The sequence below is a fragment of the Hirundo rustica genome, chromosome 1, assembly GCF_015227805.2.
Source record: "Hirundo rustica isolate bHirRus1 chromosome 1, bHirRus1.pri.v3, whole genome shotgun sequence".
Lineage (NCBI taxonomy): Eukaryota > Metazoa > Chordata > Aves > Passeriformes > Hirundinidae > Hirundo > Hirundo rustica.
The window spans coordinates 104,437,584-104,454,396 of record NC_053450.1 but is presented as its reverse complement, the minus strand read 5'-3'; the positions used below and the strand labels follow the sequence as shown (position 1 = coordinate 104,454,396).

The 16,813-nt window shown below is 38.0% G+C and overlaps 1 protein-coding gene across 1 annotated transcript in view; it reads left to right on the top strand.

The window, feature by feature from the left end:
- The window catches only part of TPK1 (thiamin pyrophosphokinase 1), a 309,075-nt gene that overhangs the window by 55,484 nt on the left and 236,778 nt on the right, over nt 1-16,813 (top strand). The window contains exon 2 of the mRNA XM_040081488.1: nt 10,552-10,626. Coding sequence (XP_039937422.1) covers nt 10,552-10,626 — 75 coding nt within the window. The remainder of the gene's footprint in view (nt 1-10,551; nt 10,627-16,813) is intronic.

The window sequence follows — 16,813 nt, the reverse complement described above, 5'->3', positions numbered from 1 at the left end:
GTCATTGTCTTTTCTTCCTATATCTGTTAAAAACTCTTTTTGCAATGTAAGAAAAGGTTCCCCTCCTCGTCATTCTTTGCCAGGATCTTACTCTCCCACTGCCACCACTGCTTGTGTGGACTGTTGTTAGGACCACCTGGAAAGCCCCCTTTGCCTTTCTGAACCGTCTGGATGGCACTCTGGACCTTGTATCAGGTCCGCTCCCTTCAAAGTACAGAGGGATCTGCTTTGGGAAAACAGCAAGACTGAAAAGGTGGTATGGGCACAAATGTCCTCTCTGGCATGCATCCCAAAGGGGTTTGAAGTGTTGCAGAACCAACTGTCTCAGCATGGATTTCCATGAAAGCATATGAGGTGAAATGCTGAGAGTCTATGGGAGTTTACTCATCAGTCTCATCCATGTTATCTGAGGAGGAAATAATAAATGTTACAGGAGCCACAATTTGCTCAACTTTTTTAAACTCAGTGAACTTACTAAATATGAAATCCTACCCTCTCCAAAGTCCGTCATAGCCTGTGCATTTAAGTAAGTGCTTAATTAGTATGCGTGGGTTCAGGATAGTAAAAGATACTGTATTTTATTGGGATGGCTGAACAGAAGTAGGGAAAGAGAAGCCTCTAATTGTCCATACGGAGTTTGGCCAGAAGCCATCTGTGATTTGTATCGTGTCTTACAAGATAAAGCTGAGAAGTGGAAAGGACCTTTTGGTTTTTTGTATTGACTCATTTGCTGAATAGGAGTGTGATCTTCCTCCAGTCACGTGGTGCCTATTTTCCTCTTTCTGAAAATGGGATGTTACTGTGTGCCCTCAAACATTATACTGGAGTTTTGCCCCTGGGTTATTCAGTGGATGCACATAGGACTTTTAATGATGGTGTATTTGTCCTGAGCATGGTAGTGTGACTGTATATACAGGGCAGAGGGAGAAACTGTATACAAAAAGTACAATCCATCAGTGTAAATGTACTAAGGAGAAATCAAGCTGAGTTTGGCAGTGGGGATACCATGAGAATTGGGAAGAACGAAGCATCTAAAATCCTGCTCTGTTGGATTTGGACATTTTATGCTGTGTTGCAGAAAGTTATTCTCTCCTTTTATGACTGCTAGTGCCAAGTCTTCTAAAGATAGTTAGAAAACCACTCTTCTTGCCTGAAAAGTATCCTGCAAAACCAGAGGTTACACTTTTCTCCGAAAGTGTGTCACACATTAGGAAGGAGGCCACAGTGGATATAATCCTGTAATACTGTGGTAAAGTAATTGGAGGTTGTATTCAAAGTGAGAAAGAGGTTTGAATAAGTTGGAGCACAAACTGTGTTCAGGTCAGTGGACTTCAGAATCAGATTTTCACAGGCTTCTCCTGTTTAATTGTGTTATGAAAATAAATCCATCAAAATATTTAATTTGGTAGCAGGGAGGGAAGAATCTTCTTCCCTAAGTATGATTTCATGTCTGAGGAGGAGAGCACTGTCTGGACTGAATTTGAATGTGAATTCCCTCTGATGGAGAGGAAAACTGTACAAGGGTCATCGGCCTCCTGAGGGCATGCACTAACTTTATCCATGCTGTTAAAAGGTATAGCTCCTTCTCAGTGTTTAAAAATGAGATTGCTGACATTGTGAAGCAGAATCTAATAGGTATGCTCCAAAAACAGCTACTTGAAACATGTGCTTCAAATGAGATCAGTAGAGAAAAGTCTCATTGGGGGATAGGGGTGGTGTTTTGACATTAAAGGAGGCATCAGGTTCTGTCAGCCTCTTAAAGTGCATCTCGGTGCAAATAGAATTCAGACTTTTGTGTGCATAGGAGATATTAGTGCCAGGAACTGAAGTGTCAGTGGAGTGCTTGGTAGCAGCAAGCAGGGGTTTTAAATGCTGTGCAGTCAGGCATTTTTGTGTTCCCATGATTCTTACTCTTTGGTCAGTACTCCAATATATGAATCATAAAATACCTATTACATTTTGTTAATCCTGTAGAAAATACCCAAAGATATCTGTTGACCATAGAAGTGGCACTGTACTGTTTGCTGAGCTGAATCTTTGCTGAGGGGTTTGTGCTTCATTTTACCCACTGAGACTACTGACATCTGCCTGCTCTGCCTTGTGGTTCCTTGAAATCACCTTGCCCTTGCTGTGAGCAGATTGAGCCAACGATATCGACTGCCAGGGGAGCTTGTATGCCTTGTTGTCTCCTTGGAAATAGAGACATCCCAGATAACAAGTATTGTTAGTGTGATGTATTCAGACAGTGTTGATACTGTTTTTAAAATGCATGGAGGGCATTATATTAGACCTGGCTATTACACAGCGAGAAAGTCAGCACCAATCTTTGGTTTTCTTTCAAGGTTGAAACTTCCTTGAATAGTAATAGTTGTTTAGATTTTCTCAAGATTTGCTTTCATTTTCACTTTGCAGATTTAAGTTCCAACCTAATGCTCTGTGCCTAGAAGTTTTAAACACTAAAGTCAATTTTTCCATAACACTATCAATATTTTTATAGCAAGTCTGTATGTCTAGTTCTTGTCTCTTAAGGTCTTCCAACAGGTATTGAACTTACAATTTCAATAAGATGTAAAATGGGTACTGTTTCAGATGGTGACTTGCCTGTAAATAATGAAGCAAAGCGTTTAGTATTTTTTTTATACTGTAGTTGCAGTGATATTAATGCATTTTTTAAAGTTTACCTTTAGTGTGAAAATTATGTCATATTCTGCAACTTTGGGGACTAGTCTTCTCATTCTGCACAAAATTGTCTTTCCTCCTGCTATTTCACTTCTTATTCATCAATTCAGCCTCACTTTGCTATTTTTTTCCAAGCTACAGGATAAAACATATCTGAACAGTATTGTAGACATCTACTTGTCTGTGCCTATATCAGAAATCTCTCTTTTTTGGATTGTTGGACAATTTGAGTCCAATCTTGAAAACTGGAAGAGTGTAAGTGAGCAGGTGATAACAGCTCAGCTAAACAAACCACTGCTGCTTCCATTTAATTCTGACCTTTGCTGTGCTTGGGTGGAAATCAAAGTCCAATTTACACAAAGTGCAGAATGATGGGTATTGTCTGTCCACATCTCTTGAGACAAGCAGCAAGGGTATGAGGTAAATCAAGTCAAAGGCCTTGCAGTGGCAAATGGTACATCTGCTAGTGTGTGTCTCGAAAAGCCTATTTTATGGTTTATGTACATTGCTGCCCCCCACAAAGTGACTGGTTACTCTGCTGTGTTTATTTTCAAGTGAGAGTTGGTAATGGCACACAAGCATCATTTCCATGAATATGATAGTAAGAAGTGTGGTTATAATTTCTATTTAAATAGTCAGTTCTCATGATTCAGTTTTCTGTGTTGCCCTAGAGAGTTGAATCATGCCGTGAGTTTCTTGGTGATGCTAAAACTGAAGATTCACTACTGGGAATTGTGTGACCTTTTCTGCTTGACCAGACTGAGATGTGTGACACATAAAGAGCAGAAGTCCCAAGCACTCAGAAATGCAACTATAGATTGTAGGGCTTAGTATGAAAAGAAGCATCCCATCACACACTGAGATAAGAAATGCAGCTCTCATATTCTCCAGAGAAGCATCAGCATTAATTGATGAATTTCATTGCAAGGCATGACACCCTTCTAGGCACAGTGGTTGATGATGTGGGTAGATTATCTCATGTGTATGGCCATGTTTGTAACTTATTGTGAGGAATTAGCTGGTTTGAATTCATCCACATAAATTCTTGTAGAGGGTTCTCCAGAGGGTAACACATTGCAGCTTTTCAATAAGACTGTTTGCACAAATCCCCTTTACTTCCTACTCTTCTTGCTGGAATTTGCCTGGAGAATTAAGAGCTGCAAAATATTTAAAAATCAATAGAATTTACATGGAAAAAATGAACACTGAAATGCATTGACAGGGATAACAGTGCCTTTGCACAAAAATCAGTTGGGTATGCATCTTTGATTTATTCAATAAGTTTGAGAACATGTTTGTAAGGTCTGTGATCCTTTTGCATAATTTGTGCTGGTTTATTGTTGGAGTTGTCACTGTTATGAGGAAAATTAAATGGCTTGTTTGGAGACCTGGAATTCAGTGTGGAAAAAAGTAGCTACACAGTGTTTTATAAGCAGTGGCTACAATTAATACAGTAGTCTAAGCTTAACTGTTTCTCTGAATTAAAGCTGACAACTACCTTTTCAGCAAGAGCACAGATGGAGGAAGTAGATTTTACTGAAGTAAACTTGAAGTTTTTCTATTTTCAGAATAGTAGTTCTGCAGGAGTTGTGAAACTTTTAAAATGTGAAATGTTTATATTTTAGAGTGTTGAGTTGGTCTGCATAATGTTCCTATGAAATGTTCCTTTTTTTAATATTCCTTGGTGTCACAGCAGAGCACTGGGTTTCCCGATGAAAGGAAGCACTGTTGGAGGGAAATCTTGGTTTGAGAACAGTAGAATAAGGAGTATTTTTGTATAAGATGGCCTATTTGTTCCATTCAAAGTGAGGTTTTAGCCTGAAACATAACCTTAGAAAGTAGTATCTTAGGATTGATGTTAAGTGTTTTTTCAGGAATTTATAATGCTATGTTTATAAATTTTGAGTTAAGTCCCCCTCACACCTTCTCTACATGATAGAAAAAAGTGTCAGATTGGCTCTTAAGTATAAAAATCTAAAGTTTAGAGCCAAGTTTTGATGAGTATAAAATTACAAAAGTGTTATGTAAGTTAAACTGATCTTGTGACATTATTGGTAAAGGCATTGTTTAAAAAATATAAATAAAAAGTCAAAAGTCAAAAGCCCTGTGGCTACTGGCATATTTATATTAGCATTTTACTCTGGATCAAGAATATAATTTTTAAGCGAGTCTCATGATCCTGCCTCTTTGCTGTGGTTTGCTTTACGTTGCAGGGTGGTTTTGGAATATGTAAACTAATTTCCTTTTACATAAAAATGTGCTGCAGGAGTGCACATAACACTCTTCTACTGCTAATAGGTCTACAAAACCAGACTGGACTTAACCTGAAGTAGCCTCTCTTTCTCCCAAAACAAGTGTGATGTGAATATCATAGTTTCAGCACCAACAGCTATGCTTTACAGACTGATTTTATTCTGCCATGCTACTTGCTAAACTAGATCTCATAGTGAGCTGCCAAAGACGTTAATTGATAAAATCAGAATCTTTTCTTGTGGATCAGAAGTCAGCTTTCAAGAAGTGCTATATCAGCAAGTAAATTAGGAATTGTATGTGTGTAGCTGGTAGGAAACTACAGGCGGGGTGTTTAAATGTCTAAAAAACCAAAAAGCAAACAACCGTGATGAGGAAACCCTTTCAGGAGATGGGAGGTGCTCCTTAGTCTGGCAGACCCATTCCCCCTTAATTTCTGTCTAAACAGTCATTTACTTCATTCCTGGTGGAGAGATTGTTCCATTTGAGTATGTTTGGGAAATGGATGGTAGCTCATGAAAAAAGCCCTGAATGAAATGGTCCATTTCAGTAAGAAGAGTATCAGTTTCGGACTTAACACTTGGAAACAGGTATTTACTTGGCAGAAAAATGGTGTAGATTTGGTGCTGATCCCCCACACTCCTTTGTTTTAGTTTGAAAACCTCAAGTTGACACAGTAATCTTGCTCTGGTGATCTGTAGCAATAGCGGGATTGTTTGTCACTGTGGTTTTATGTTCGCTGGTTTTGTGAACTGCTTTCTTTAGGGTCTATGATGATAGGCTCACAGTAAACCTAACTTACATGTAATTCTTAGAATCATAATTTTGATGTTAATTCTTATGCAGCTGAAAGAACTTCAACTGCCCAAAGAGCTGCCTCAGCCTGTTGCTCTCCTGTCTTATCAGTCAGTTTTGAAATTGTGAAAAACCGCCTTGTCCCTTCCTACATACTCTGACATTTAAGTAGGCAGTGACTGTTCATTTAAAATTAATCTGAGGGGTAGGAATTTTCTCAGTAAGTTATGGTACTGGAAACCAAATATTTATTTTGGTTTTCTTTTTGGTTGTTGTTTGGGGTTTTGTTTTGTTGGGAGTTTTTTATTTGGTTTTCGTGGTTTTTTTAGTTTGGGTTGGGTTTTTTGGTTTTTCTGTCATGGTATATTTATATATATCATGATGTCTCTGTAGCCTGATGTGAGAGCAGAAACACAAGCAGGAAGAAATTTTCAGTGATATCATTCAGAGCTGTCCACCTATATGATCAGGAACATGTGTAACTACACTGTCTTTTCATTGGATCTTGGTTAGTATCTTGGGTATTTAGATATATTTCTATCAGTACAGAAATTTTCTGGAAACTTCTAACCAACTTCCAACTTTCATCTCTGCCCTACTTCTTCCTCTAAACTGAACCTGCTTCTTTGTTAATGTTTGATAGATCACTGGAAAGGAAAGGAATGGCTCCTCTTCAGATAAACAGTAAAATGCAAATCCCAAAAAAGGAAACACCAAATATTGTTTAGTGGAAGCCACTTTCTGTAGCTAAAACTCTGAATTTAAAATCATACTTTGTCAGCACCTTGAGACATGCCTGCATCTTAGCACAGCGTGTCCCCACATTGTGTATTACCACTTGCATCATGTCAGAAAGTCTGGAAATAGCAGGGATCTTTCCCAAAGGCCCTCTTGTTTGAAGCATTGAAAGGTTTTTCCCCGCCTCATAAAATTCAATACCAACATCTTCACAGTATGCAGAAAAACTCCTAGTGATAGGATTCTAACACTGAAAGGGAGCAAAGTGGCATATATTATTTTATTGTCTACCAGAGAAAAGGTTGTCTTTAAAAATATATATGCCTTTTACATATGCTTTGTGAGAGACACACAGCCTGAAGACTGGCACGTGGCAAAGAGAAATCAATAAAAAATGCATAATGTTATTATAAATGTTTATAAAATAGGTAGATGAATATAATGTGACAGGGAGAAGCTAAGAAGGCTTTTAGTATAGCAAATCTGTGCTCTAAAATATATTGGAATTGTTCTGAGTGAGTTACAGTGTGGTAAAAAGTCATTGCATAGACAGTGCATAGGCTATCAGGGATATTCACAACACTTTTGATAAAAGTCCTTTTTAAAGCCACTATGAGAAGTTTCATCAAAGAAGTTCAGCTAAATAATTTTGGAAAGAAGAAAAAGGAAAAAAACTTCAGGAAGGATGAGGTGATGGTGCCAGTGTAGAAACTTGCAGGCCTTGTTGATTGATTGATGGATTGATTTGTAACTTAGGAAAGGTTTCCAAAAGGAATAAAAGTGATCCACGTTTATTCAAAGATTAGGAATTTTCCAATTCCAATTTTTGCACTAGAAAATTTTTTAACTATATTTTTTCATAACTGCCCATTCATAACATAGTTGTGCACATGTTCATACTTACTCTGTAAGTTATGCCTGTAAGACTGCAATGTTTATAAGCATCAAATAGAAAAACAGGATGGGGGAAGAATTTGGTTTCTTAAATGCAAGTTAAAACTTCCTGTAGTCATCCTCCTTTCCTATAGGCCTGTACATCTCAGGCCTTACTGTGTGGCTAATTCTTCTACAGGAGGACTTTGACTGTGGGACTTGACTCCATTTGTTCTCTGTGTTGATGTAAATATCAAGAATAAGCTAGAGGTTTTGTAGGGAGCAATTTATTCTTTTCTGCTTTTGCTGCAGATGATTGAATTTGCTCAGGCTGCAAGAGCTGCAAAAGTACATAATGAAAGAGAAAATTATACTAAAAATGGAAGAAACTGCAAAAGAGAAACTTGTTCTGCCTTAGCAAAGGCCTCACAAAAGTTTCTTCAGTGGAGATATCCATATCTGGAGATACTGCTGCTGATATTTTGCCTACAGAAACCTCTTTCCCATTAGTCCAAACAGAGCACAGTGTCTGTAATAGGCGGGTCAGGGTGCTAATTATCTTTGTGAAAAATAGATGGGCAGACAGTCCAGCAGATAGATGCTTCCTAATTTGTTAAGGGCTTTAAAAGATAAATGGCCTTGAAGTAGATTTGTTTTCAAATGAATAGCCAGTAGAGTTCTCAGAGCAGTGGCACAGTGCGCGCTCATCAATTTTTCTCAGTGATGGATTTTGCATAATCTGTCTGTTGACATGGTCTTTGCCATCAGATGTCCCAATTTATTAATAGTTTTTAGGGCAATGGTTGTAAATTACTGCAGCCCAATTTTATTACTGTTTTACATCTACTGAGGACTGAGCCTTGTGTGTAACTTTATATAAACTCAGCAGGCACCATTAAAATGTTGACATTTAGGCTCATTTTGGCAGCATTAATCATAGCATTTTATCATGCCTTAATTGTATGAAATGATTGGTTTGAAATGACTGGAGTGTTCACTTTTCTAAAAGCAGTGAAACCATAATTTCCATTTCTCTACTTTTTTAACCCATTGATTGAAAAAATCGAAACAACAAAGAACTCTAAGCACATACCCCCCCGCTCTCCTAACTGTATATGTGGTGGGCATCTACTTCTTGGCTTCTTTGCAACAGCTGAACATGTAAGACCCAGCAGCTCTTATGGGCCTTATTGGAAGCTCTTAGAAGTGTCATCTCTGAAAATCAGCCTCTGAAATCTCAGTGTGAACACCTACAGCCAGGCCTTGTCTTCAAAAATGTACCCTAATATATATAACAAGAGTACTCCTCATGTGCAAAAAAAAAGCTGGAATCAATGGCCAGTTTCATGTGCTGAAATGGCTCAAGGGTTTAAAACAGGCACAGAAATGCCTTTTGTGATTCGCCAGCGAGAATAGGCTTACAGCACCCATGTCTGCTTGTATTATCCTACCAGTTACAGAACCTGTGATGTTTGCTGTCTCTTTTCAATGGAGAGCATCACTAGATGGTTATGTTTAATACAAGGAATTGGCAGCCTTTCTCACTTAACAATCATTAGGAGATCTGCTGCTGAGGTCCCATTTCGTGAGGCAGCTGGAAATTGGCACTTAGTTTGAATGTATTGTTTTCTACCTTTCTCTTAAAGTTCAAGGACAAGGCAAAACTGTTCAGACTACACAAAGAAAAAGCTTTTTTCTCACTTTCTTTTGTTTACTTGGTCTTTCTACCTCTCCATTTATTCCCAATGAAAATGTATTTCCCTATATATACATGAATTAAATGAAAGTGAGGATGTCAGCAAAGATGGAAGCAGAAGACTTGAGGGAAGGTATTTGAAAGCACCAGGTAGAAGATAGCTATGATAATCATGACTTTTTACTGGAGTAAAAATCATCTAGGTCTTCATTTATGTTTCTCTTGATACTTAAGAAGGAGAATGATACTGTTGCTTCTGTTTTAGGAAACTGAGGCATCAAATGGGTCAGTGGGGAGGGAAAACCTGAATCACTCAAAGGGAAAGGTGCAGAAGATGCCGAATAGTGGTATCACCGTGTGCTAACCTTCACTTTGTTCTTCTAATTACACATTTAATTAATTATTTTAAAGACTGCCCCTCCCAACTCTCATCCCTAGATGTTCTTTCAACTTCAGCACTTTGAACAGATTTTCCTTGATAACATGGTATGGCTTAATCCACAGGCTTCTACTGTAGCCTTCTGTCTCCTGCTATACTGGATCTTCTCAAAAGACTTTCTGGTGATGGAAGTTTTCTTTTTTCAATTACAGTGGCTTCACATGACCAAATAATATTCATTAACTTGATTGCCTAAGGATATCAAGCTCCGGGGGAAACTTGTATTTCTATATGATTGGCAAGATAATTAGGAAGTGAAATAATGCAAATCCCACCACAGGCAGCCGTCAAAGATTTGCGTATTTACTCTTTGAATTCAAAGTGTGTCATATCATAAATCTTTTTTTTTTTTTTTTTTTTTATTTTACGGCTTTTCTAACTGCATGTTTATTATCAACCTTCACCATGCATGTTTTGCAGGGGCAGGAGGCTTTATGAGCTCAATCAAGTTGAGCTAGTAAATTTACTAAGATGTTTAGTCTGCAGTATCACCTAGATAACACAGGCTAAAGTACACTTTTACTAGCTTTTGATTTTAAGCTCCTGGGTCATGGCCTTTCATTCTTTATTTGTAAAGTGTCTACCACAATTAGAGCTTCTACATGATATGAAAACACAGGCACAATAAGCCATTGATGGCAGCAAGAGTTCTGCAATCCTCCAGGAGGGTGGAATATTGGATGTAGGTTAGAGACTTCTTTATATAGAGTCTCCTCCAGCCTTCCCCATTAACAGAGACTAGGGTGAAGCTCATATCAGCAATTGCTGCATCCAGGCAGCAGTTGCAAGTGGGATATTAAATGAGAGATCTGTATAGATGTGGGGTCCTGTTAAAGATGGCCTTCAGTAAGTAAAAGTCACTTATAAATTAAACATTTAGCAAAACCCTACCACATAAAAGGTACATTATGAAGTTCTGACAGTTTCTCAGTCTGACAGTGGTAAAACCTGAGAAGCAAGGAAATTAGTGGGGTTACCCTGATGTGGTTGGACTAAAATTAAGCTGCCAAAAATAAAATAAGAGAAAAGGACAAAAAACCCCTAATGCTCTTGCTAATGAGAACCAACATTTATCTTACAGGGAACCTGAAGTTTTGCCTTCTGATTCTGAACCAGCCTTTCAACAAAGGTCATTTTCACTGTCTGTGGAGCAGAGGTAATAATAACTTACATACATCTTCATTTGCTTATTTTCGTAGCTGTTGCTCAGCTTATGTACTTCATGTCTGTTGAATTGCAGTGTGGCGATTTCATCTTTACTGGAGCAACCTTCTAGTGAGTGTGTGAATTAGCAGAGTATGTCCCTTGTTGCTGAATGCTGCAAATGAGCTGATTATGCAAATTCTGCATCCCTGCATTGCATATGTCAGTGAGAACTTTGTGCACTGATCTGTGTGAGACTCAAGCTTTTCAGAGGCTTCTTAGGAACAATCATTGTTTTGCTGACAAAGTGTAGCAGATCAATGGTGCATTTAAGAGTCTGGAAGTGAGCATTTCTTTAAAGGTCATCAGTGAAATGTATTAAATTTAATCAAAATAAAATGAACTGTGTAGATATTAAGTTGTGAAGGTGGTGGAGAATTTGCGTGCTTGTCAGAACTATGCAAATCAGATTTCACTACCCCTTTGTTAAATATGCACAGTGCTAATCATCATCTCTGGTATGATAGCTTCAGATTTACTGACATTTTTGTGGAGATATGTAAATCTTTACAAGCTTGGAGCTATTAATTCCTCCGTGCAGGATCGTAGTCCTTCAGAAGCTTTCTGAAAAGCCACAGGAGCTGTCTCTAGCTTATTCCCAGGATGAGAACCTTGCAGAGAGATTCCTCCTAGCTGACTAGAGCAGATAGAGCTATTTGTTTGCACCATAGGCATAAAGACTGGCAGAGGGTAGCTGTGCAGTTAAAAGGAATTGAAATAAGGGATAAAGTGAGCAGGATATATTCATAGCACTTAGTTCCAGTAAGCCCAAATTAGGTACCCATATAGCCAGAGGAGTGATAAAAAAAGAAAGAGAGTTGTACAAGATGATTCAAAACATCTGAACAAGTGCTGTACCCCAAACAGACTCACTTTTATTTGTATAATCAGCAAAAAAGTAACAAGTGCTCAGTGGAAGGGCTGTCCAGTTATCTTATAGATGTGATTCTACATATTTTTTCATTTAAAAAGATACAACGAAATACCGGCTTTGTATTAAGTAGCGACGGAAACAAAGTGAAGCATTTGATCTTACTTCTTTGTCCCACCTTTCCTGTTTTCAGGATTGGGGTTAAAAAAAGACAGTAAACCATACATGAACAATTTCTGAATGGCGGTATTTAGTGTCTTGTATCTTGCATGTCTTTCTTTTGTGCTGTATTTTGTTGATCAGACTTTTCTTGTGTCTGTCCTTTGGAATTTTAAATCTTCTTCATTTGATCAAACCTTGGGGTATAGTGTGCTTCTTACTGTAACACTAATTAGCCTTTCAACTGTAGTGCTTCTGTAAAGGGTTGAAATAAGAAGCTGAATAAAATCAAGTATGCCAAAGACTGTCTTATTCGAAGCTACCTCAATGGGTTCCTGTTCTCTGAGCATAACTGTATTAAAGTTATCACTGGTGCTGTAAATAGTTTTACAAAGTGTTTGTGGGAGGTGCAGAAGTCCTAATTAAGATACTAAGACTTTTGCTGGTAGATTACTTTAAGGAATAGGTGGCTATTTTCTGTCTAAGTAAAAGGACATACGAAGGTAGTTACATGGTAAGCATTAAATGTTTTTCTTCAAAGCATCTCAGCTTCAGCAAACTTTAGTGATCCAGGACAAGGTTTTGGTAATGCCTGGCTTACAGTACTAGTGGACTGCTTTAAGTGTCAGCAGCTTTCTGGATTGTGCTTCTGGAGGAGCATTAGCGCAGAGACTGTTGCAGGACAAGGAGAGCCTGGGGGGTTTGGTATGTGAACTGAAAGAAGTTCTGAAGGAATCATCCTTAGGAACGGTACTTGATGACCACCTGTATATGCTTGAGATATCATAAAAGAGAGATGAGAAGGAAATAATGGGGCTATTAATCCACAGAATATTGCCAGCTACACAAACGCAGAAGGAAAGGGAGAGAAAAATGCAAAGGAAAAATAATATAAAATATTGTCCGAGTTCTCTGAGTTACGGGAATCTTGGGTTGTTATACTCAGTACAGAATGCTGAGATGTGTTATTTTCAAGTTGTTTGTGTCCTATCAAAATCATGTCTTTCATTAGCCCTGTCAGTTGAGTGTCAAGTAAAAAGTGGTGCGATGTGAGATGTCCTAAGTTTAAAAAAAAGAAAAATCACATCAATAAGTGGCTATTCTAGGCTAAAATCATCCCAGGTGTAACTCCTCTTGACCTCAAGAAAAAGTGGTTGCAGCTAATTAACCTTTGTCTTATTACGCACATTTATGAAATCTATTTTTACTGACATACTTTCAAAAGAACTATTTCAGTCAGTACAAGTTTGCATGAACTTCCTTCCTTGTGCTTTGTGAAGGACACTGAATTCAGATTTCATGACTTCCAAGAGACATCTTTTACCATTCTTGCTAAACAAGCTGGAAAAGTGACAATAGTGAAGCAGTACAAGTTAAGAAAGATTTTAGTCTATTATATATCATTACTGTAATGAATCATGTTCATTAGGATCATGTAAATTATGTAGAATTGTGTAAAATCTTGTAGAATATGTTTACTTGTTTGGTACAGCCATGTGGTATTAGTGCTGTTCTAAAAGCAGGATGGATGAAATGGTGGAGAAGGGATAGTTTGCAAAAGCAGGATGAAGACTAACATGGCAGAAAACACTGGATGTTCCCAGAAGGATTTATGGGGTTGCATATAGTGAGAAGTGGAAAAACCAAATGGCTAGAGAAATTAGAATAATGTCAGTAAAGGGGATTAGGAGGTAATGTGGAAAATATGTCGAAGACTTAGGGCCCTGCTTTTCTCAGAGCTGCACATTTTTCTGTCTGTGAGTTTTCTATAAGGAAGACTACATCAAATAGGCCTTACCTTAACATCACTGTCATGCATCTTAGATTCCTGCTTATGCAAAGTTTCTAGCTCCTGGTTTGAATCCTGTTTAATTTTAAAAAAAAAAAAAAAAAAAAAAGGTGGCAAAAAAATCCAGTTTGAATTAGTCTCTGGGACTACTTCTCAAGTGATTTCAAATGTTAATATATCTTCCATAGAATTTACAGTGAGTTGAAAGTCTGAAGCTGTCTTTATGTTAAGTTTGAAAAGTACAGAAGCCCAGGTTTTAGTGGCTGAAAACAGAATGAGCTTTCTGGGAAGTAAGTGAAAGTTCCTGAGATTTTGATTCTGCTTTTAAAATCTCTTCAATCAGAAATGAGATGGCGTACTTATGCCAAAAGATTCAGCTATGTCTAGTGATTGCAAGTGCTCCGATTTTTTTATGACTCCCTGGGGAAGAGACAGAATTATTGCTGTGCTGAGAAATCACCTCAGTGAAAATTGTCTTAAGTTCAGAATCTAAAAATTGTTTCTTGTTTCTGAAAACATTACCCCTACAAGATACTCAAATGATCCAGAATTTTCTTCTGTCCCTGCTTTGCGATAGAATGTTGAATGGCTGTACATTGCAGAGTACTTTCCACTCTTAAATGTTGACAATGACAGCTGTAAAGAACAAGGAGTTACGCTTTGGAAAATAAGATTAATAAGATTGTTATTTTAAAAGTCAGAGTGAAATGACAACATTCTGCAGTAGGAAAATGTGTCCGTGGGTTATTTTTTAGTTCTCACAGTTGTTGTGATGCATTGGCCACTGTGCCTTCCTCAAAAGGATTGTGATTTCTTTCCACAAATAAACACTTTCCATGAAAGCTTTTAAACAAAACATGTTGAATAACTTTAAATATTGGCCGTTCATACTACCAAATGTCCTTATTGGCTAATGTATTAGATTAAGCTACAACATTCCTTTGGAATGGGCTGACTGAATCCTGACTTATGGGAGATGTGTTTAATGTTGGACAAGTCGATAGAAAGGAGACATCTATGAAATCAGGCTGCAAAAATGTCTGTCCTTTAGGTGCACATCCCTAAATAGTCTCTTCCATGGACCGTTCTTTCCAGTGAAAGAACTTGGGGTCTAGCTCTACAGACAACATCACCAGCCACTTAATATGCGTAGTAGATGGACATTTTATGACACCTTGTAGATCATGAAAATGAAGGAGCTCCAGAAAGAGGAATGTTGCTCACCCTGGAGACTTCAGCTCTATATTGTGTGTGGGGGGGCTATATACTGAAATAAAAGAAAACATTCTTCTACGGCAGCAGTGTAATAAGTCAAATCCAAACTCTGTTAAATTGTCTTCATGTAAACAGTATTTTCTTAGACTATTTATATTGTGATGGCTTATCCATAAACTGAGGTTTTTGCAATTTTCCATCTCTATCAATACCCATATTGCAACAACGAAAGCAGCTGTTTCATTAAGATAAGATAAATCTTATCTCGAACGTCAGACAACTTTCCTGTCAAGGCCAGCCTATTCTTTGGTGAAAATATTGATAATGAATGGTTGGTTAGCACCTAGAGGTGAGTGTGCATTACAAAGTATCTCCCCTTACTAAATAATCAAATCAGAAAAAATTTGATTTGTATGACCAATTTCCAAGTCATCTGTCTTTGAACACCACGTATGCTCTCATACATTTTACGTTCCATATGTTTTTGATATTTTGAATGTCTTCAGTTGAGGTCCAAGTGCTATGTATAGAGGGAAATAAGGTATAAATGGCAATACAAAGTTCAGGTATCAGTTCAGATGTACAGAGAGGAAGATAACAGATCAGTTGGAACAGTTTTAATGTCTCAGAGCTGAAGAAAGGATATTGTAGTTTAATAAGAGAAGGGGAAATAACCTGACTTTCCCTGGTGCGATTTTTTTCTTCTATATGATTCATACCTTTTCCTTTAGTCTTTAGGGATTCAACTCATCTACACTTCCAGAATTATTAGTATGTGCAGCCATTCACTTGCCCTTTTACTTGTCATCAACGAGCTTGCCTTGTTGGCATATGGTGAGCTTTTTTCTCACCCTTTATTTTCATTTCTAGCTAAACTTACTTGTAATATATCTGAAATTTGTCCTGGACCCAGAACTGGCAGTTGGCATAAAACTTGAGGGAATTCAGAGCAGCTGCTATTAATAAATAGGAAAATGTTCATAAAAATGGTGATTGGGATGTCACATGAACTTGTGTGCTTTATTGCACTTTCCAGCCACATCCAGACTAGCAGTAACTCTTACTGCTGGCCTCAGCTAAACCACTCTGTTCTCCACTGAGAACAGAGGGACTCTGTTCTATTAGACTCCTAAAATGTCAATATGTTCATTTTTCCACATTTGAATCAAAACTGGAATATAATTTCTAGTTTGTATTTAATAACTTAAATTTGGTGTTCTGTGCCACTTAATTTAGATTTAAACAACATTTTGTTATGGTGATGTGCCTGTTGTTGGATTGCATACAAGTTAGGTCCTTCAACTACAGGAGTCTGAGAGAAGTTATTTCAAGTTCTTCGGGGTCGGAAATTTATGTTATACTTTAGGAACAAGAAAATCTGGCCCTCTCTAGGGCTGGCTAGCACCAAGCTTTAAGCTTGGAAATTAACTGCAGAATCATTTGGAAAAGACATCCAAGTTCATCAGGTCCAACCTTTGATTGATCACCGCCTGGCACATGGCACTACATGCCACATCCAGTTGTTCCTTGAACATCTCCAGGGACTGTGGCATTACCACTTCCCTGAGCAGCCCGTTCCAGTATTTAAAAACCCTTTCTGTGAAGAAATTCCTTCTGATGTCCAGCCTGGCCCTTCCTTGGAGCAGTTTGAGGTTACATTATCTTGTGACTTGTTACCTGGGAGAAGAGGCTGATCTTTACCAGGCTACAACCTGCTTTCAGGCAGTTGTAGAGAATGATGAGGTCTCTCCCCTGACCCTCCCTTCCTCCATGCTAAACAACCCCAGCTCCCTCAGTTGCTCCTCATAGGACTTTTGTTCCAGATGCATCACAAGCCTTGTAGCCCTTCTCTGGACATGTTCCAGCACCTGAATGTCTTTTTTGAAATAAGACAAAACTGGACACAGGATTCAAGATGCAAAGTAGGATCTAGATCTTAGGACATGCAGTAGTTTGCACTAGAAGGGATTTTGGGAAGAGAGGTAGACTACAGTCTTGAAGACTACGCTTTGCCTATGACTTTGTATAACATTGATATCAACCAGATTTTCAGCAATGAACTGGAAGCTTAAATTTATCTTTAAAAAACAAAGCTTAAAAATCCAG